We start from the raw sequence: 22694 nt of genomic DNA, 5'->3' as shown, positions 1-22694 counted from the left end.
CTTGTGAACACCCACTGAGACAAACTCTCCTAAAGAACACGCCAAGGAAAAAAACCCTCATTATATCTCTCATCACATTTACTGCCACAGCACCTCCGATATTCTGATTTACAATGCACAGAAAACTTAAGTCCGCCACAAGACCACTGTGTAGGTGCTGACCTTTCACCAACAAACAATCGCTTTGTGTTTGCCCAAAGGGGAAAATCTCAAAAATGCAGGCAGACACCAAACTGTCAGCAGCCCGCATGCAGCAGTACGTTTACGAGGCTGTTTTGATTTGGCTTATGTCAGAAACAGTGTGTCTGATTTATGACGCTTTGGTAGATCATCAACTACCAAGGCTAACTGCGGTGACCGATAATTGTCGCGCACTTTTCGGCTCTCTGTGCTCTGCAAACTTAATACTTGCTTAGTGACAGTCCAACAAGTTCAAGCTCGGGTATGAGGAAGAATGGCGCCTCGATGATCCTTGAGTCAGATTGAGACAGTTTATCAGCTAGAGATGAACCTGAACAGGTCTTCTAACCCGTGAATGCGCTGAGAAAAAAACCCATGTTGACTATCATATATTCTTTTTTGAGCTGTTTTATGTCAAAATAATACAGTTTGGTACTGAATTGTGCAATGCTGATAGAAAGCCTAAACGTAATAAGTAATGTGTTTAGCATGATTGTGAATTTTATTACTACTATTACACTGTGATCAGATTAATGTGGGCAATAAAGCTGCTAATGATAAAAGTTGTTAAGCAATGCTAGTACACCACACACTCAAATGTAAGATAAAGCTAGAGGAAATGACGTCTGCAAACTAGACACAAGATATAAAAATTGCTTTGCTACACTCTAATCATGTGTTATTTCATTGTCTGGTGTAGCTGAATGACTACCACCGTAAACCTCTATTAATATTTACTCTTACACAACTATCTCAGTGTCAAAATGCTATATTGCAGTAAAAGGACTGTTTTTAAAAGCTTGTTAATCTAAAAGTCTGATTAAAATTAGCAAAATATGAGTTAAGCATCAAAAGCAAAGGACAAGTACTTGATATGAATGTCAACACTGATAGCTATGCTGTATTATCAGTTATATTTCTGGATTTCATTGATGATGATGCTGCATTAAGGTGTCATAAGTAGGTGGAGTTCATTTCAAGTAGGTTATATTGTTGTAAAACAATGTTAGACAACTACTGAACAGGTTACCATATGTAGACTATTCATCTGCTAGGTAACAAATAACTAATAATGTAGTAAATGAAGAGTGCAAATATGAGAGTATATATTAAGTTGCACCTATCCATAAGAATTTATCTAACTGAGAATGGCAGTGGGTGCTGGAGCTTGTCCCAGATTACCAGTACACGTTACCAGTCCACCACAATGCTTAGCTAGTATTCTATTATTAGGCTCCATTAAATGTAAGTACTCAAATTACTAGAACTCTAATCACTAACGCAGCCTGAGTAAATGTGTTTTACTTTCCAATTATTTTTTAATAAAAATAATATTTTAAGAATTAAAGCAGTTGTATAGCGTTCATTTTGTAATGCAGCATTTTGTAATAAGCGGAAGTTTGGGGGGGGGGTTCAAAATAAGGGAGAAGTCGTCCTATTTAAACAAAATCGAAACAGTAAGAATCGGAAGCGTGACTTTGTTTTGGAGAAGCCGTCAGTAAAAGCTGAAGCGTTTCAAAAGAGGCTTAACCAGCGTAAGAGAGAAGGAGGAAGTCACCTTTGGAAGTTGGGCACAGCACACCGGTTATACCTGTCAGTCAGAGCTGAGCCCGTGCTTTCAAGAACATGGCAACAACTGCTGCTGACGGAAACTTAAAACCATACTTGAGAAAGAATGGAGTGAAACGCGAACATATCGGGAAAAACGGCTATCATAACCACAAGGAGGTATGTCTGTCTGCCTGTCAGCGCAGTGTATTTATGAAGATAATTTGTTTTATTTCGTGCGCTCTATGCGTGACTGCCGGCTTTACAGCAGTGGCAAGAATTTTAACACAATAAAAATAACACAGGAAGTTTGCTTTTATTTTGAGCTCTTCTTCGCTAAACAAGACAAATATGACGTCGGCATGTTTTGTAAGTGTTCACCTACTTTAAAAAAAAAAGTATCACACCACTACGAAAGTTAGGCAACACCCACAACTGCAACAGCATAACTGTGTCGTTACAACTGTAATATGCCATACGAGTTTTATAATGTGCCAGTGCTTAGTTTACAATCGATTTAAACTGTAAAATATCGACAGCAGGATGATGAGTGCTGTTTAGTTCCCCTGCATATAAAAATGGACAATGTAAAGAGCAATAATAATGCAATACCCCGCCCTGAAACCTTGTGTAGGATGCTGGTTGGTGAGTCGCTGGTGAGTGAGATGTAGCTGATTTATCTGAGCCAACTACATGAAGGTTCAAGCAATGTCCATATTGTTTAATAGTTGAATAATTGAAAACGTGGACAGTCTTAACTGCCTTACAAGTTAAGTTTGTATAACCCTACATACAAACAATCTATGTCGTAGCATAGTTTGCTAAATTGACAGTATACAGTATACAAGCTATGGCTTAGCATCATTTTTGTGGTTGCTAGTTTTTTTGTAGCTATTTCCAGTACTACCTACTGTTGAGTCACTGTCTTAAGGGTTCTTCGCACTCCTGAAAATGTTTCTGTTAAAATGTCATAAAAGAATTTAAAAAATGTCTTTAGCTTGACATAACCTGCCTGAAGATAAATATCTGTGCTGGCTTGTGGTGTAGTGGGTTAGCTGTCGGCCATATTGCTTCAACAAGGCCTCCGTGCTGGTTTTACAACGTAAAACAAGACTTTCTGGTTGCCTTGTGCCCTTCAAAAACCCCAATGACACACATGCAACCACTATGCTTGTTCTAGTTTGTTATTAAGAATGCTAGTTTATGCATTTAATACTTCTAGGCTGGACGACTCTAGGCTATGTTCACACTGCAGGCGAAAGCGCGTCAAATCCGATTTTTTTTTTTTGACCCTATGTGACCCACATCCGATCGTGGTATGACAGTGTGAATGGTACAAATTTTCAAATCCGATCTGGGTCACTTTCGTATGTGGTACTGAATCCGATACATATCCGATGTTTTAGAAAGCGACTGCTGTTTGAACGGTCATGTCGCCTTAAATCCGTCTTTTACGTCACTGACACGAGACAGACGCCAATTATGTTATTTACATTATTATGTAAATAGTCTTTATATTAAGGGCCATCAGTCAAACAATATTGTTTGCTCTGGGTCTAAACAGAGCGCGTGAGTGACGTCTTCTTTTGCGCATGCGGGCCGCTTTGAGCGTTCACACTAGCGCGCGTTTGCTGTCATATTTTGTTTGTAGTGTGAACAAGCAGACAAGAAAATCGGATTTGATCAAAAAAATCGGAATTGACCATTGAGACCTGCAGTGTGAACGTAGCCTAATTCGTTATTATGTACAGCAGGATGTCCAAAAAGCAAGATTACTGTCAGGAACTACAAAGAGAGAGCATACTTCACCTATACTGGCTTATCTTTGTTGGCTTCCTGTTAAATCCAGAATCCTTCTCATCACGTACATACATCTTGATTAATCACGTGCCATCTTATCTTAATGACCTTATTGTGTCAACCCAACAGAGCACTTAGTTCTCAGACTGCAGGTTTATTTGTGGTTCCTAGAGTATTTATTTAAAACTAGAATGGGAGGAGCAGCCTTTAGATTTCAGGCCCCTCTTCTGTGGAACCCGAGACAGGAGACAGACGACATCTCTACTTTTAAGATTAGGCTTAAAACTTTCCTTTTTGGTAAAGCTTATAGAGCTGGATCAGTTGAACCTGACTTCCCATGTAGTTACACTGCAATAGGTCTAGGATGATGGAGGATTCTCATCATGCACTGATGTGCACAGTGTTTCTTTTTCATTCACCTTTTATACCCATGCATGCATTTATTATTATTATTCTCTGGCTCTCTTCCACAGCGTGTCTTTTTCCTGTCTTCTTCCCCTCACCCTCAACTCCCCTGACCAGTTGGGGATGCGGGACAACTGGTGTTGTGAATTGGCACTATATAAATAAAATTGAATTGAATTAAATACAAACACAAAGTGAAGGAGAAGTAATCCTTCTTCTTCCAGCTGCTCCCTTTAGGGGTCTCATCAGGCCTCAGCCCTCCTCCTTCACTACATCTATAAACCTCCTTTGTGGTCTTCCTCCTTTCCTCCTGCCTGCAGCTCCATATTCAATGTGGAGCTGCCAATTCCATATTATTTGTCCAGTGTTTCTACTGTCTCTAATCTGCACAAGTCCAAACCATCTCAACCTTGCCTCTCATGTCCAAACTGCTCAGCCTGAGCTGCCTCCCGGATATACTCACTTCTAATATTGTCCATTGAAAATCAATGAAAATCCCAACATCTATCTTGTAAACCTTTCCTTTAACTCATGCTGCTGTCTTCCTGCACAAAGGCAGCACAAGTACTTCAATATGCACATATCTCACTAATATGCAAATATATGTAATGAGGCATAATCAAATTTTCTACTAAATACCTCTGGTATGACGTATGTATGGCATTGCTTTCTTCTTTCACGATTTTGCTGACAAACATGTCCACAGAGTAAAGCAGCATTAAATTGGTAAACAGTACTTAGACCAAAGTTATTAAACCAAAATGTATAAACTGAATATTATCTATTTAAAATGTATTCTTCATAACAAAACATTTACAATATTTATCCTTGTGATTCCAGTTTTAGGCATAGATTCGACAGTCAGTTGCCAGAACTCTTTTTGTGAAGGAAAAACCTATTACATGTAGTATATAATATTATAACAAATTCAACATTTCCAGAAAAATGTATTTTTGTCCAGTTATCATTTCTGTGGATGATCTTGTAGGGGTTTCTTTTGTAATAATAGGCCTAGTCTACATGTTACTGAAGACTAGGCCACAGTCTCTCTATTTTTCAGGTTAATTGGCACGTTAACTACAAACCCTTTATTTGAACTCAAAGTGTGTGTCTGTGTTCTTGTGTAGAATGTAAGACAGCTTATGTGGGCTTTTTGTTGTATAGAAAAACGGCCAGGGGACCGACGTTGCCTCCAGATGCCACAAGCATGAGCCTTTTGAGCAGGCTCCCATGTATGTTGCCGTGCTAACATACCTGGGCTTTGGCATTGTCACCCTGTTTGGCTACCTCAGAGACTTCCTCAGAGCTGTGGGTTTGGAGAAGTGCAACATTGCCCAGGAAAGAGAGAAACAGAAGGTAGGTTACACATGCAAATAGTACAAACAGGCATATTGTAGGGTCTCACACAAAATGCAGACACAAATACCCATGCAGACAGTTGGAGTAGAGTAACATGCATGTGGTGTCAGTACGTTTTGTTTTCCTCTAATTATGTCAATTTTTTCCTTAAGCTCTCCCTCTGTTTTCATCCTCTGTGTTCCTCTACACTATAACGTTGCCATGAGTGAGGCAGGACACCACAGAGAATATCTGTTGAAGATCTAATTAAATCTCAGAGGATTCAAGCGCCTTCTTTGTTACTGTGCTTCAGATTTTAGATAAGGCCTTGGCATTGCCATAGTAGCCTTTGTGTTGCCACAGATTTGATTTTCCAAATCCAGAAATTAGAGTTAGGATGTTTGTTGTTGTCAGATTTGTTTTTGTCTAGGCCTTATTAAAAAGGTAAAAGCCTTTAAGAAAAATCTGAAGCAGTACCCTGTCCTTATTTCTGTGACTATTTCTTTAGTCAGAAACCTAAAAAGAAATAACCAGTGAGTTCTGCCCTGTTTTTGGACAGGAGTCACTTTATGATATGGCATATGGGCATACCGTAAAGACTAAGTCTCACATAATCTTGAAAATACTCAAACATTGGATATTGGATCAATGAAGATTTCTTGGACTAGAATGAAAACATAAAAACACAAAAATGCTAGATCTAGTACCAGTTATTAAATGAATCCTGCTTATGCTTTTCCTCCTTAGGATTTTGTCCCACTTTATCAAGATTTTGAGAACTTTTACACTCGAAACCTGTACATGAGGGTACGAGACAACTGGAACCGCCCCATATGCAGCCTACCAGGACCTGTCTTTGACCTGATGGAAAGGGTATCTGATGACTACAACTGGACATTCAGGTACTGCAATCGATTGATCTATGATAGACATACTGTAAATAGCATAAACAGTATCATGGAGGAGGTGAGTCATTACGATCACTCACAGATAAGGTGAAAAACATTGTGTCCTGTTAAAAGCACATGTCGAGGTCTGAGATACATGGACAGGTGTGAAGAACTGAGTTAGTCTAGTAAGGGCCAAATTGTTATGGCCAGTCGACTGGGTTGGAGCACCTCCAAAACGACAAGGCTTGTGAGCTGACCCCACTGGGTTTTGGGTAATTTGCTGGAAAAAATCTGAAAGGATGTGGTGCATCCTAGCTCCAGATACCACAGGGCATCCGCCAAGGTCTCGTAGAGTCCATAGCTCAGTGGGGTGGACCTTTTTTGGGCAGCACACAAAAAGCTAATAGCATGCTGGCTTAAAGTGTTTTGGCTTATCAGTGTATACCGCTCACCTTAAAAATGCTTAAAACTCGCCAGACAGTCTTTTTGCACAAAATCATCTCTCTTCTGAGGGTAAAGAGTGGACATCCCAGATTTAACTAGCTTGGTAACCTCTATAAGCTGTTTGCAAAGGTGGAAACATGGTTATTTGTCATCAGTAAAGATATGCCACTCCAAAGAATCTGGGTCATAGTTGATATTCCTCTTTGCTACAGAACAGGGTTGGAGAAATATAGTATGGAAAAGAGTATGAAGGGAGCCACAGGGTAGAAATATGACATTATGAGTGTGACGTAAACGTGGATTACATATTTAAACATGTTTAATGTGACTGGAAAAAGTAGAGACGTGGTACTGTGGTGCATAGTTTTGATTGGTTTCGTAGCGGTATAAAGGGGTACGTGAAGTTTGAGAAGAAGTAGGTCAGATGACAAAAAGGAAAAATTCTTTTTAGATAGTTTTAGATTCAGATTACCTCTGATAGGGATGCGCACTCTTGAACTCGTGTGATGTTTACCTGAACTTGCTTTAGTGCCTGAAATGATTACAACAGTTCCCAGTGTACACACACAATCCTACATTTTATAGTGAAGCATAATCTCTTAATTAACACTAAAATGTTCTTTGTACAATACATAACTACTACTGCTTGTGGATCCAGTCAGTGCCACTGTTGTCTTCAAAACATGTTTTATAATTCTATTTCCCATTAGCAGACTCCTATCAATAGAATAAGTGGAGTTTTTGATTAGCAAATAACATATTTAATTGAATATGCTATTTAAAAATTTGATATGTAATGAATTCACTGGGCATGTGTATGAATCAGGAAAAAACAGACAAACTAATTGAGTCCTGATGTTTGTGTAATTGCAGGTTTACCGGGAAGACAATACACAATGTTATCAATATGGGCTCGTACAACTACCTTGGCTTTGCTGAGAACAATGCTGATTTCCTGAAAACTGTGGCAGACAAAGTGCGCCAGTATGGGGTTGGGGTTTGCAGCACAAGACAGGAAATAGGTGAGTTTGTGGTTAAGATTCTGTTGTAAAGATGAAAAAAAAAAAAAACTATTGCCACTTTGCTTTGTGTCACTTCTCTCTGTGAGCTGGTTTGTGGCAGTTGATTTGATTTAGGGAGGAAAAAAGTCCACCATACAACAAAAACATAACAGCTATATGGTAGTGTTTATTATCCTTACATATCTTATATGTGCCTCTATTTAAAAAAGCTATCTGTCAGGCCTTGTTGACGCTGAATGGTCAGAGTATCAAACTGAAAATGAAACTTGTCACCGTCATTTTTTAGGTTTCCTGCATACGGCGTGCACATTTAAATATCTGCCAGTGGCTTCAGTGTTGTATGAATTATTCACCTTCTGCTAAATTATATAGCATTTGGGCATATGTTGAGATCATTATATATCGGTCCAAAGTGAGAAGCTGGGGGGCTACAGTCTTGTGGAACCTAACATTGTAAAGCACTCTTGACATTAAAAACCTATATGTACATGCATGCAAAGGAACCGTTATAACAGCAAGGATCAGAAAGTAAATGGGATCTGTGGCTTCTGATGAAAGTCCTTTGAACTTCATTCTGGATTTGATGGTATTTAAGTGTCTATGTGGATGTAACATTCTAGAATTGCAATGGTGCGGCGAGGAAATCGAATGATTGGCCATCAATTGGGTGTTTCTTCACCAAAGCCCCGCTGATACACTTTACAGAGCTTGAGGAACAGGCGACGCAGAAAAGTGTTTCTCTCTCTCACAAAGCAAACCTCTCAGCGAGGTTTGCGTTGTGACACTTCAGAGACCAATGTGCTATTTCTGCAGAGAGCAGGCTAGCAGTAGGTTAGCTGACATGCAAGTTCAGATCAAGCGGAGTCACTGAGCGTTGCAGGATACCAGCTATTTGACAAGAGGAGAGAAAATCAGAGGAACTTAAGGACATGTGATTGTTAGTTATGCGTATGTTTGGCAGAGCAAGTATGACTACAAGCTGAAGCCCCCCCACACACACACACACACACACACACACACACACATGGATGGTGTGGAGTGTGCACATGCACACTTCACACCATCTATTATTCATCTATGTGATTTATTTATATGTTTATTTCCCTTTCAAAATTCAACTGTTTTAGCCTGGGTTTCTAATGCGTGTTTTAGCTGGCTCACCGGGAAGCTTAAGAAATAACAAGCGTTCTTCCCATGAGACATTATTGTGCATAAATTATTAAAGATCCCAGCGTCTCTGTTGCACTAGTGATGCACACACAGCAGTTTTTACTGTTGACATGTGGAAAATCTTCAAAGTCAAATTGTCAGCATTGCTTTTGACTGAATTGTCAGCAATTTAGAAAAAATACAAAAAATGCAATTAAAAAAACATTTAGACATGTAATTCTTTTTTTTTCTATTTCACTCTTGTCAGTCATTGACATCATTAATTTAATTTCATCTCATCTCGCCTCTCACCTTTTCCAATATTAAATCATCTTAGAAAATGCAGTTAAACACTTAGGTCAACTTCCAGTTCCGAACATCTAAATAAAAATGACTCACAATATGGTTCGAGCCCACACAGGGAGTGTTTTTCTTTTTTTTATTATCAATAAGGCATTTTGAACTACACACAAAGTGCACTGAAAGCACACCCTGTGAATAAACACCCATGTCAAACATTCATAGAGTTACCTTAATGGGTAGCTTATTGGCACTGCTTTTCCTGTAATCATTAATAGATAATAATGTCAAACATTCAGATGCATAAAAATATACTGGGTACAGCTATCAAACACAAGGTAGTAAAATTCTGGTATTAGTATACTAGTGCAATAGGGCTGTTGTGCCTTTTTATATATTAAAACATGCTACACTAACTTTATAATGGTTCGCTGACTCAAGGTTTGTGTCAGAAATGATTAACCTTTGTTATTCTGTCTCTTTTCTTGTCCTTAAAAATTCCTCGGTCATATAGTTCCCAATAAAAGGAACAGATTTAACTATGAGAACTATCAGATTTGCATGCACAGTCTTCACTGTGGCTGCCCTTCTCATCAACCAGCCTTGATAGCACAAAGGTGACCATGGTAACTCAGAGGAACAGTGACCAATTTTTAAAAGGTGTGTAGGTTTTATTTTAAGCAAAGTGATCAGGCTCCGTCCTGACTGTCTTATCTGTAGAGTATCGGGACCTAGAGTGGCCTTCTGAGGTTAACATATCAATAAGAAGGCATGGCACGCTTAAAAAGCCACAGCTCAGTAAAATGTTGTATTAAGAGAGCAAATGTCAATGCAGCCTGATTTTAAAAAAAAGAAGAAGAAGAAGAAGACGCTGCACATGCCGGCAGGGCCTGTGAGCCTGAGCGGTCGAGGAAATGTATGAATCGATTTTGGCGTAAGGCCTGATGGAAAGCAGTGAATAGGAATCGCCATAAAGACAGAACTGCTTCTCTGCGTTATGTTTTTTTTATACACATAACTCAATAACCATTTCTCCAGTCCTTCCTAAACCATCCTGGCTGTTTGAAGCTCGCTCTCTGTGGTTACTGACTGTTATTGATTAGTGTCCCACGTGTGTGCAATTAATGCCCCGTTTTTTAAATGTTAATGCAGTAGTGATATATTGTATTATATAAGCACTCATTAGAAAGTTGCTTTACAAAGTAGCTTTAATTCAGTGTGCAATACCTGGTAACTACAATGTAGTATTACAGTAAACACAGATGCACTGAAATGTTGTAATGTTTTTGTGCCGTACAGAATACAACATCATCCCTGCAGAGATAAAATACAGTGTACGTGCACCTTTTATTGCCCACTTCTCCCCCCATAGCTCACAATTATAACAGCAATTCTTCTGTTTATCAGATAAGCACAAGGGCAGGTACCTGAAAATCCCACTTTATTGTACAAAATTGAAAAAATGCCACATCAGGTGACAGATTGCAATCTCATCAATTTTCCAAATGAATTCTGGTCTCCACCTGTCACATAGGGTTATCACCACCTGAGCTGGCTCAGTCCTAAAATGTACAACAGAACCATTTCAGTCCTCGCTAGACCTCCCTTAATATTACTGGGATGAAATACGGCAGTTGAACTAAATTACAAATTTACCCCATCTTGGATCTTTATAAATCTCCTCAGATCCCCAGACAGCAAGAGCCGCTGATGCTGATCCAGGCGTTTGCTTCTGGGTCTCTTACTTTTTTATCAGGAGACATTCATCTCTGACAAACCTTGTGATTGGGTGACAAAGACCGGCAAAGCCTAGAGACTAAAGGATTACCAGATGTGCCAACAGGTACAGTGATGTTGTCGGGGTGAGTCATCTTTTTCTGATTTCTATCATATAGGCAACCTGAGCATCCATGAAATGCTAGAACAACTTGTGGCCAATTTCCTTGGAGTCGAGTCCGCTATGACTTATGGGATGGGTTTCGCCACCAACTCAATGAATATTCCAGCACTTGTGGGCAGGGTATGTGAGATTTTATACACTCAGCATTATACAGAACATCTTTGCAAGTGTAATTTTCACAATGCAGCAGATATCAGTCTGGATTTTTTCTCTTCTGTGGTATTGTCTCAATTAATGAACAGTCAAATAAACTTAACTGCAAACAGTCTGACCCACAGCTGCTAATTAAAATCATAATTACACAAAACAGTAGCCAGAAGGATGAGGATCTGGGCATGCATAGCTGCTTTCAGTCAGATATACAAGGAAGGGCAGTTTTTGTTAAGAGCACTCCTCAAGGGTGGGATTACCCATCCTCTGGCCTCTCGGTGCACCAGAGTGGCTGATGCAGAGGCCTGTGGGTTACCAGGGGCAACACACAGCATGAATATCTGTGATTGGACTGGACAGGAGGAAGAGGAGGTTGACTGTTTAAGTGATGAGAACAGGGTCGTTTATGCAGCTCAAGAGGTGTAGCAGCCCCTTAGGCTGCAGCCCCCCGCAGTAACCCTGCAGAGGCTGGAGGTCAACCCTCACTGCCAGCTCTATCCTACAGGGACAGGCTGTGCCAGGACAGGCCTTGCTGTGCAGGCAGAACAACATTAGAGTGACAGCTGCTGGTAGACCAGGGAGCAGGCTGGCTGGACCCGAGGCCAAACCAAGCAGATCTGTCACTGAGACAGTGTCAACATAGCCTCTACAAGACTCATTCAGACTAATGAAGTCAAATGCTTAGAGCTTGTGCCGTATATATATGCTAATGCACCAGAGAGGTTTTCAGTGGAACAACTGAATTAATTTGCATACTGATTTTTTTAAGGAACATGGAGTACTGTGCTGTCGGTTATGAAAATTGCAATGCGTCTGTGGGTCAGAACTTCAGACATCAAAGAAGTAAAAAACTGCTAACATGCAGTACATACAACTTATTTTGCACAGAGAACCAGACCTGATTATGATTGAGGCCTGGATTAAGGGGCAGGTGAAGAGGTGTGAACTACCTTTATTTAGCCACACATTCTTCAGTTAGAAAGAAAAGATCAACAGATCAAGTTTTACCTTTTTATCTGTAATGAAAAATTTATGTCATATACCCCATTTAATGTGTTTGCAGAGGCATTTTGAGCATTAGATTAGAAATTTTTGATTCAGCATTGCAGTAGCAAAACAATTGACTATTACCCCAAAAGCACAAAGCATACCTTGTGAAATTTAAATAAAGTCTTTTCTCTTTGCTGTTCTCCAGGGTTGTTTGATACTAAGCGATGAGCTCAATCACACTTCTCTCATCTTGGGAGCCAGACTGTCAGGAGCAACCATCCGAGTGTTCAAACATAACAGTGAGTCCAATCACCTAGTACATAAATAGTCCATGCATCATAGTACAAAACAACACCTTTTTTATTATTATTATTCTTACGTTTAACCTTTTTGTGCCTTTTTGTCATCAAACTGACTCTTGAGAAAGTTTCAGTTACTGTTTGCAGCCACTTCTGCTCACAGTATCGGGTGTTTTCTTCACCTAATTGTATACTGGTGCTGCTGTGAGAAGCAAGTTCCTGTTCTTTTGTGTGGTACAGGATTTACCTTAGGAAAGACCTACATTCTGTGTTTAATGCAATAGGTTTGGTTTGAAATCATGCTTATGTTTTATTCAGCAGCAGCAGCAGCAGCCGTGAAGCAATAGTGAAGTTGGTTGGGGGGGGTTGAGGTTTTTTTTTTAAACAAAACATCATCTTTACTTAAACTTTTTGTTCTCTGGTATATTGTCAAGAGGAAAAATATCAAGCGTGGATGGTACAACATCCATTGCTCGCATTAGATACATCCCTGTCCTTTCAGCAGACAGCACAAATGAGCCAGTCCTCTGGCAGCAAATTTTTCCTGACAGGTACAAGCAGAGTCAGTTATGGGTCCTCAAAGCAGATCCCAGAGGCCTGTCTCAAGGCAAAGAGCCCTCAGGCACCTGAGCTGCTGACCCCTCCTTGCCACTAATCCTCCTGCGCTAGGCACTCAGAAACTCTTTTATTTCTAATATTTGCATAGAGGGTTATGCCACAACAAAAGATTTATGAACAACTCCAATGCTTGTATTTTTTTGTAGTGATACTTATTGGTGCAAGCACTCTCTAAAATCTCTCAAGGATTATTTTTAGCAGAGATGGAACTCATACTATGGAGCAGACAAACTGGTTTGTCCAGCAGATTTGTCATACATGTGCGTGAGAATTACCACGTTGTTTAGTTATAATGCACAGACAGTAGTCCTACTCTTTCGAATAATCAAATGTATTTATGTTTTATTTATTAAGCCAGTAGCGTGGTGTGTACCCCGAAGGTGAGAGCACAGATAAGATATCGTGGAATCATTTTATGGATCGAAGCGGAAGATAACCATCCTCAGTCATACAGTATCTCATATCACGCTGTGGCTTATCTTATATCAGTGTTTCACTGTGAAATAATCTTTTGCTCACTCTTGACTGTGCAGACAGAAAGCCACAGTGAATTCCTTTTTTTCATTTCTGCTTTCCTCAGCCGAGACATTGTTCTGCTAAGCCTCGGGAAGGAATTTTAGCAGCGGAGCATCTGTTGCCTCTTAAGTGAACCTGTTTTTGTTTTGAAGTAGGAGCATCAATCATCTATGAAAGATTATTAGCCACGACAGCTTTCCTCACTCCTCAGCAGGAAATGGTTGGATTGCAGTCATACTTTGAATAACACACTTTCATAACAACTGGAGCTGTTTAATACTGCCATCTGCTGGTATGCACTAAAGGATCATTAGTATTGTCATAACTGAGTTTTAGTCACCGGGAAATGTTTTTGCCATGTAAATTTTTTGTAACAAAAACAATGCAGATATGCAGATCGCACAGGCTTAGCCACATATCTCAGGTGTTTGTAAGCGTCACAGTGCAAGGGTATTTCCGGTGTGTTGTTTGTGAAAGGTGTCTTTGGCAAATAAAGTAGTGTCTTGTGAAATCCGTGAACTATCTGCCCCAGTGGAAATGATTTCTTCCCACTCTCGGGTTTGCGTTGATGTTCGGTGTTCCGCACAAGCTATAGCACTGGAGTGCTATCCTGTATGCTGTGTCATAACACATATCCAAACTAGGATTGCCGGCATACTTTTTTTTATTGTTAGGGTCTGTCTTCTTTTGCTGTGTCTCTTCCTCTTATTCTCCCTTATGTGATGTTTTGTGTGCACCTATGTCAGACATGCAGAGTCTGGAGAAGATGCTAAAAGAAGCAGTTTGCTCAGGACAGCCTCGGACCCACAGGCCCTGGAAAAAGATTCTCATCGTGGTGGAAGGCATCTACAGGTCAGCCATCATTACACCCCACACACATTATAACATAGCTACTTTCACAGACACATGTCTTGGGTCTCTTGTATCAGTCTTTCTAACTATGAGCTTCCGGGTGGTCTATCGGAGGGTTTTGCACAGCCCGATTTGAGTAGAAATTGTAATTTATAACCTGAGGTGATCCTGTGCTTAGCCGTCCCTGTTATGGTCTCTTTTTCAATCGCTTCCTTTTCTGCGCTCTTGAATAATAGATTGTCTGTGTGTATGCAAGCGTATGGCAGTGCATGGGTGTGTGTGTGCATGTGCATGTGGTCGGGTACCATTTGATTACCGTAGAAAGGAGAAAGGTATTGTCTGCCTCTCCTGCCAGTGAGCTATCCTGAGTCTTAGTGACCCTCTCCATCTGCTCATTAGCTCCAAATCAAGGCCAAATGGAGCCATAGAGATTGACTTGGCTACACCCCCAGCTCCAACTGTTTATCATGGCCATTTTCTGTTCTCCTTTCTTCCCTCTTTTTGCTCTCAGCTGCACTTGCATTTTAGTCCTCCTAAAGTAAAATATGATGCTGTGAAAATTACTTGTTTTATGTCAATTTTTTTTCATCAAAAAAAGAAGAAAGCCTTAAACGTGGCCATCAGCTGGTCTTAATATAATGTAATTAGTCCCACAACAATCCTGGTACTTTGAAAGACAACCTAATTGCACATCCTCAGACTGTCTTTGTCAGACAGTAATGTCTAAGACATGAGAATGAAATGGCGCCTTTCAGCAAAGCACAGAAAGAACTAATGCTCCGTCTATCACCTCCCAGCAACATCAAAAGGCTTGGATAAAGAGTACGCATGCTTTAGCTATAGCCCGAGTCTGCCTTTGATGTCCACATCGGTCCTGGTGAAACCCTGTCTTATGTCATTTGGGCTGCAGACGTTCTCAGCCATAGCAACCAGAGCAGGTCTGGGATTGCTCCAGTCCCCAGCCGTATAATCACTCATGCTGTCTATTTGTAGCCTTAAAAGGTTTGCATCTGAGGGGAGGAAGAAAGGTGGGAGTAAAGTGAAAGAGGCCAGCAGGAAAGATTCTTGGAAGACTGTGGCGTGTGAGATTATATAATATGCATTTGTAGAAGCAGAGATGCTCTGCTGTGGATATGGTTAGTTCAGGGTCAGACTCTTTCCTTTTAAAGTTAATCACTTTAACAATTTGGTTTGTAATTTCTTAAAAGTGTGTGTCCATGTTGATCCCTTTTTACACGTATGCTTTGTGTGTGTGTGCGATTCTCTGCCGATAGCATGGAGGGTTCAGTGGTGCTACTGCCTGAAGTCATCGCTCTGAAGAAGAAATATAAAGCGTACCTGTACCTGGATGAAGCCCACAGCATCGGAGCAGTGGGCCAAACAGGGAGGGGTGTGACCGAGCTATTTAATGTGAACCCGGCTGATGTGGACGTGATGATGGGGACTTTTACAAAGAGCTTCGGGGCGTCTGGAGGCTATATCGCAGGGAAAAAGGTTACTGCAAGTTTACTCTCATTTGATCAGTGCTTCTCAGTATTCGTGTATTTATGTTACATACAAGGGACCAAGTAAGCAGTCATGGTCCTCAGTGCTGCTTCCCAATGCATATAAGCTTTCCAGGACACTCCAGACTTGACACTTTTCTGACCTTTTTAGGGGTACTGGACAGATAAGACTCTATCGTCAACACGGCAGTGATGTTGTTACATTTATCAGCTTCCCCGGCTTTCTCAAAAGAATACGATCCATCATCGCTGTTTTCATTTCCCTCCACATCGCCAGTTCATAGCAATCTTGTGAAAGGGAAGAACTGCTGCAGACCTGTTGCTTTACAGAAGAATTAAAAATGGAAAGAACACTCCTTGGACAAAATAGGGTCGTGACAGAATGTTTTAAGAAAATAAGCTGATTGGATTAATCGCACTGAAACAATCCCAACAGCCTTGGGTGAATTAGCATCACAGAAAATCAAATTAATGAGCCGGCTTTTTAAATCCTGACATGGTTTAAATAACCTGACAAGCACTGTGTAACACAATTAACCCTTCTGGCTCCGGAGCAGGTTTAAACATCACACAAGAGTATTTTCAAATATTTAGATTTTGAAATGTAAATTTTTATGATGCATGTTATATTCTGCTCCACGGCTGTTTATTAAAAATGTATGGAAGTCAATTATACGCACTCCCTCTCGCTTAGCCCTCACATGTCCCACAAATGTTCCCCAGGCTGCGTCTCTGGGCACTTTTTTTTCCTTTTCTTTTTTTTTACTCCATTAAATAGTACACTTTGGTACATAACCACACCAGTTTTGTGGCAGTTGATTAGAAAGCAACAACAGAAACGACCATGTTGTTTGAATTAGGTATTCAGAGAGGGACCCTTCCTTCTTTCCCCTTCAGTTTCCCCCAGCCCTGCTCTGCCATAATAAGAAGGTAAAGCTGGCAGAGGGCCAGCCCCTTCTTGTGGCAGGCATCAGAACTGCGTTCCAGATTTAACAGGATGACTTTTAACAAGCATGATAATGTTTGAAGTATGAACACTCTTCCTGGTGTGACAGCTGGCTGCAGTAAAGTCCTAAAGGAAAAAAGGCAGGAAAAGAGAGAGAACCTTTAGATTTGACGTATTTGTTGTTGTGGTGAAATACCCCAAGTCCTACATTAACTGGATTTGGGTTGACCAACAAAAGACTGTGCAGATGTGCTCTGGAAAACAGTCATGTTATAGCTATTTTATGAGGGTACCAAAAATAAATACCCCAATAAATACACCCAGAGTTATTTCTATGTCACTGCAAACTTATATTTAGGAGTCTTTATTCATTAGGCCATCTCTGAAAATGTGGATGAGATTGAAATTAGGTTATTAAATAAATCTGTTGAAGTTCAAGTGGGCTTGCTGTTCTGGAAGCGCCTCTACTCCAGGGCTTTGTGAACACGTATTCCCACATCGGTGCTGTGGCCACCGTGCGGCTGAGGAAACCCTCTGAGCTGTCAGTCTGTGCCCCAAGCATGAGATGAATTTTGGACGTGTCCTCTTAAACGGTTTATCTTGGTTGCACCGTAATCCTGCAGGACCACAAAGCTGTGAAAATCTCCCGCCTTAAACGAAAACAGATGTCAGGTTGTTTCAGGGTTCTTATCCTACATTCAAGCACTTCCCCTGAAATCCTTTCCCCCTCGTGCGCTTGAGGAAGCCGCAGCCACCGCCCAGCAGGGACAGATGGTGGTGAGTGGAAGCGGTGGCCAGACAGCATCTCCGGCTTACGTGTCATCACCCCGCAACCCCGGCTTGCCACCGAGCAGCAGCCCGTCACAGCTCCCCAACCTCAGGCCGCTTACACACATACGCTCTAGGGACCCGTGACCAAATCGGTTTCCTGAAATCCTCCTCTTCTCTTGTCAGCCACTAGCAGAATTAATCTCCTGCTGACATTTAGGAATAATGAGCACGACAGACCTCATTCTGGCTCATTTTGACTTTGGTTCTTTCTCATATTCATGTGTTGGCTTCCCCCACCCCAGAGTGGAGAGCAGGAAAGGATCCAGGACTATTTTACAGTCAGTGCCAAGACAGTCACAGTGACAGAGAAACGACTTGAAGTATTTTAATTGCTTCTCAGGTGTTGATTATACATGAGCTCTCCCTAGTGGTGTTTGAATATACTGCAGGGTCACACAAGAGGTTCAGAACTGTTGCTTTGTTTTCTGTGAATAGTTGTGCAGTTGTGCTTTTTCAGCGTTTGACTCTGTATCCCATGTTGCAGGAACTGGTGGACTACCTGCGGACACATTCTCACAGTGCAGTATACGCCACGGCCATGTCCCCTCCTGCGACTGAGCAGATAATACGTGCAATGAAGTGCATCATGGGAAAAGATGGAAGCACAGAGGGTAAGTATAGCAGCCGTCACACGTTCTTTGCATGTCTGGTTTAAAAAAATTTCTACACCTTTATATAATTTTTATGGAAACAACAGCAAACGGAATCCAGAGGACACCACCGATGTTAACATTAGCAGTGAGACCTGCAGGGAAATGCAAACAGCTGGTCAGAAAATGTGGAAGCAATTACAGGGGTCTGCAGCGGTAAGGAGCAGGGAGACGTGCAGTCCCTGAGCACACGTGACCCTATCGTGGAGGAAATCATTTTCATGTGTGTGTTGTAGAGAACGCTGCTGCTCTGAAAAGTTGCTGCTCTAATGGCATCAGACACGAGGGCAGGGGAAGCGGTCGTTACCAGACCAGACGCGATACCACCGGGGCAATTCTCTCTTGAGTTATTGTAGCTGTGCTCCTGGTAATGGAAGGAGTGCTAACGGGAGTAGCATTAGTGCATCTAGTGCCTAGTAAGTAATGACAGATTACACATTAGAGTTATACCAAATTTACAGTATTTACAGCATGCGCCATGAGGCAAAGCTAGGCAGCCGTGACAAACAAAATGAAACGCTTCTGTCATCACTTCAAGGACTAGACCCTGCTGTGTTGCGGTCGAGGTAGATGCTGCAGTTTCTTGCTGAGATGAGTAACTTTTTCATCTGACTCTGAAGCAGACATGCTTTGTATCTGACGTAGTCCAGTGAAATATCTGTTGTGGAAAAAAATTGCCTTGACCTGTCTTATAGATGAGAGGGAAGGCAGTTTTTCTAAACATCAGTCCCAGTGTCCATAGAAAAAAAAGAAACAACAACTTTAAAATCTCACTGTGACAAGAAACCTAACAGAGCCCTTGAATATCTGTGTCATAAGTCTTTATTCCTCTTCCTCCAAGTCCTCCTCTGTCTTCTTCATCTTTTCTCTTTGATGTTGAATTTCACACAAGTCCGACAGACAGCAACGTCCACACGTTCTCGCCTGCTCGTACGATTCCTGTGTCTGGCAGCAGGTTTTTGACCTTCGTGACCTCTATCTTAGCAGAGAGAAACAATTTACAAAATGGGGCCTGGGCTTTTTTGGCAGATGTCCGAATGTTATGCCCCCCCCCCCCCCCCCCCCCCCCCCCTTTTCTCTCCCTCTCTCTCCTTCTCCCTCTTCTGAGATAAGGGGATTTAAAGTGCTCTCTTACGTCCCTTTGAAAGAACTGCCAATCTGTTCCCAGGTAATCAGAGGGAAACAGAGCTGTGTTCCAAGGCCGGCCATGCCAAACTCTGCAGCAGCTACAGAGCAAGCGGGCTCCCCAGTGATTCGCATTGTTCGGGAACACAGAGGGTCAGCAGAACAAGCCGCCTTTGCTGCCTGTGATTTATCTTCTAGTGCAGTGAATTTATAGGAAATGCGTGTGATGCTTAAGCATTATTCGTGTTCACTATATGTCACGGCTACATTCACGTGGCAGCCCACAGTCACTAATTCCACGCAAAATCCATCATATCCAATTTGCGAGACCCCCACTCTGCATGGCAACATGCAAGTGCATATACCATGCTGTCAGGCGGACAAAACTGAACCATCTGCTGCTGCAGCTGAGCTGTAATCATGAACAACTTCATAGAGGAGGCTGGAATGGCCCAGATGGAGGTGCAGGACTCAAAATGAGATGGCACTGCACAGGACTCACAGTACATTAGCTACTACTGACAGTTAATGTCCTTCCCTACAGGGCGCGGTACAAATATAGAGGGGAAATTCAGTGAAAAAAGGTGCTTTACTCATGTACATCTGCTGGTGTCCTTGTTTTAATTGGAGGATTGAGACGGATTCGCCAACTGGCAGAGAACACCAAATACTTCAGATCCAGACTGAAGGAGATGGGCTTCATCATCTACGGCAATAATGACTCACCTGTGGTTCCAGTGCTGCTCTACATGCCAGCCAAAGTGGTGTAAGCACACAGAAACACTCATGAAAACACTTTTACAGAGCCAGATGATCACGATGTTCCTTGTTCTTAGCTTCAGTATAGCATCACGTGCGTCTTCTGATCAGCTGTGTCTCCAGAGTTTCCATCAATCATTTGTGCAGTGTTATGATGTCTTTAACCTCTTAAGAGGCAACATCGGGTACTGATTTGGTATAACCCTAGACTCCCACGCTGGTATGTAATCAAGTGTCCTTGATTATATGACAGTCAACATTAATATCTGCACAAATACAAATTCTGCTCAGTTATTGCCTTAATCAGATGGCATCATCATATAGCCTGTGATTTTAGATCGCTCTGCTATCGTGAGTATCAGTGTTAATTGTAATAAAGTTGAAATTTCACAGGTCCCCAAACCTTGTTTCAAAAAAAAAAAAGATTTTTTTTCCAGAGCCATAATATTTATTCCTATAACAACACTGAAGTCCGTTTATTAGCATTGAACATATTTCTGCAGATACTCATCACCATGTTTATATAAAATATACCGGGTCAGATTCATCAAACCACTTTCAGATCTCGTTTGAAGGTTTTTACCTCTTCAAACTGTCCACGGTAAAGTGCGCCAGAGCAGGTTGGCTTTGTTAAAATGAATAGACTTGCTCTGAGGTCGTCAAAACAATTACTGCACCCTTTTTAATTTATGGTACTTTGCAGAAATTATCACAAGCCTCGCAAACCACACGTCCCGATTGCATATTTAAACATTTGGAAAGGCTAGAAGGAACAGCGTTCCTATGGATTTTACATTTGATGAGGCATAGCACCAAAACATTTCCCATCGTAATGTGACTTGCATGCTCATTTCGGTGAACTCAGAACTCGTAAATATGAGTTACACTGCCGTGTTATGTAGGTGCTGTAACAAATATGTGACAACATTATAACTGACTGCATTCAGTCGGAAAAGGAGGACTCAAAAAAAGAAGAAGTAGAAGTAGAAAAAAAGCCCTCCTGTTGCTAAAGTCATTTGTGTGCTTCGTGTTTAACCCGTTTCTCTTTTTTTATGCTGATCAGGGCGTTTGCGCGAGAAATGCTGGCGAGAAAAATCGGCGTAGTTGTGGTCGGCTTTCCAGCAACGCCGATCACAGAGGCCCGAGCTCGCTTCTGTGTATCTGCTGCACACACCCGGGATATGCTGAACCAGGTACAAACACACACGAGCGTTTCCCACTTTGATACTTTGGATATATATGAAACATACATGCTCTGAGACTTTCCATTGTCCTCAGGTGCTCGATTGTATGAATGAGGTGGGAGATCTTCTCTGCCTGAAGTTCTCGCGGCGGAAATATTCCCCTCAGCCCGACCTGTGCGATGAGACAGACTTCGAGCTGGACAGCTGATATGATCTTTGACCCTTTGACTTCACAGTGTCTAAACTGAGCAATCATAAGCACACAGTGAATTCATCAGCCAGCAGGAGAAGAGCCAAATATTTGGCAGCTGTTTGGGTTTTTTTTTTGTTTTTTATGTGTGTTAAATCATAATGTTGGACTGTGTATTCGTTCTTTTTTAAAAGACAAATGTTTTGAACTCTTGAAATGCCGTTTCTTTATGAATATATGTATATGTGAAATGAATGCACGAGCCATTATACCCATTGTTCCCAAATGCTGTGCACGAATGCCTTTCAAATAATAAATTCACCTTCCAGATGGCATGTTTTCTTTTGTTTTTTTCCCAAAGAGTCTTCCCTTTGTAACTTATATCCTGATGCATGAATGTTTACACTACTTGTGGCTGAACAGATCAAGCAAAAGGAAGATTTTGTGTTCCACGGTGAACTGTTTTTATAAAAACGTCCCCAGTGAAACACCACTTTCATCTCCACAGTAAATGATAGCCTTTCTGTAAATAATAGATCATGCAGCAATTACTTCTTTGACATGCAGTTAAATCTCAACAGCCCGCGTGCAGAATAAAAAAGGTGTTATGGCTTGTTTTGTGGCGAGACTGCTCTTATTCACCACGTCTTAACAGCTTAATTGTTGATGTTTTAAAGACCTGCTGTTCCCTTTCACGCACAACACTGCGTTACAGTCGTGAAGGTAAGCATGCCGAGCATGCGGCACCTGAGCCAACAGAAACCTTACCCAGCAATTAGCTCTGAACTCTAAATTCTCGTGGTATGTGGTAATCATTTGATTAACACGGGAAGGATTATAGATAGATGATGAATGTGTGTTCACAGTGTGTCGGATTTGGTCTTGTCTGCACTTGTTTTTCCTCGGGATGTTTCTATGTTTGTGTTTACCTCGCCATAAACAGCATAGTGATAACATTTAACAAGAGGAGATTAAAAAAAACAATATGCAGTTCTTGGGAAACATAATGAAGTACAAACATAGATAAAAGTTTCCAAAAAAAACCAGCTAACTCTTGAAATCTGTTCTCTGTACTTGATCGCTTTGTGCTGTAAGTGAATATC

General features: G+C 41.2%; 1 protein-coding gene across 2 annotated transcripts; it reads left to right on the top strand.

Moving 5' to 3' along the window:
- Positions 1 to 1688: 1688 nt before the first annotated feature.
- On the top strand, positions 1689 to 22204 carry sptlc3 (serine palmitoyltransferase, long chain base subunit 3). Of its 2 annotated transcripts, none has more exons than XM_085428554.1 (12): positions 1689 to 1908; positions 5098 to 5289; positions 6019 to 6173; positions 7479 to 7627; positions 10972 to 11096; positions 12322 to 12415; positions 14296 to 14401; positions 15676 to 15895; positions 18168 to 18294; positions 20089 to 20224; positions 21281 to 21410; positions 21496 to 22204. In XM_085428554.1, the coding sequence occupies exons 1-12, from the start codon at positions 1807 to 1809 to the stop codon at positions 21607 to 21609; spliced, it is 1650 nt and encodes a 549-aa protein (XP_085284680.1). In that variant the 5' UTR covers positions 1689 to 1806; the 3' UTR covers positions 21610 to 22204. The 2 variants fall into 2 exon arrangements, with proteins under 2 accessions (XP_085284680.1, XP_085284681.1); XM_085428555.1 differs by lacking the exon at positions 1689 to 1908 and adding an exon at positions 2231 to 2384.
- Positions 22205 to 22694: the final 490 nt, after the last annotated feature.

This window comes from Rhamphochromis longiceps, linkage group LG13 (genome assembly GCF_057381845.1).
Source record: "Rhamphochromis longiceps isolate RC_006_pf linkage group LG13, R_longiceps_female_GT1.1, whole genome shotgun sequence".
NCBI classification, from domain to species: Eukaryota; Metazoa; Chordata; class Actinopteri; order Cichliformes; family Cichlidae; genus Rhamphochromis; species Rhamphochromis longiceps.
The sequence above is the reverse complement of the archived record's forward strand: the minus strand, read 5'-3'. Positions and strand labels throughout refer to the sequence as shown.

Excerpts from the sequence above, each read along its gene's own strand:
- sptlc3 (XM_085428554.1), top strand. The coding sequence starts at position 1,807 with ATGGCAACAACTGCTGCTGACGGAAACTTAAAACCATACTTGAGAAAG. Across the intron at positions 15,896-18,167 it reads GCTATATCGCAGGGAAAAAG|GAACTGGTGGACTACCTGCG; the intron begins GTTACTGCAAGT and ends CCCATGTTGCAG. Across the intron at positions 20,225-21,280 it reads TACATGCCAGCCAAAGTGGT|GGCGTTTGCGCGAGAAATGC; the intron begins GTAAGCACACAG and ends TATGCTGATCAG.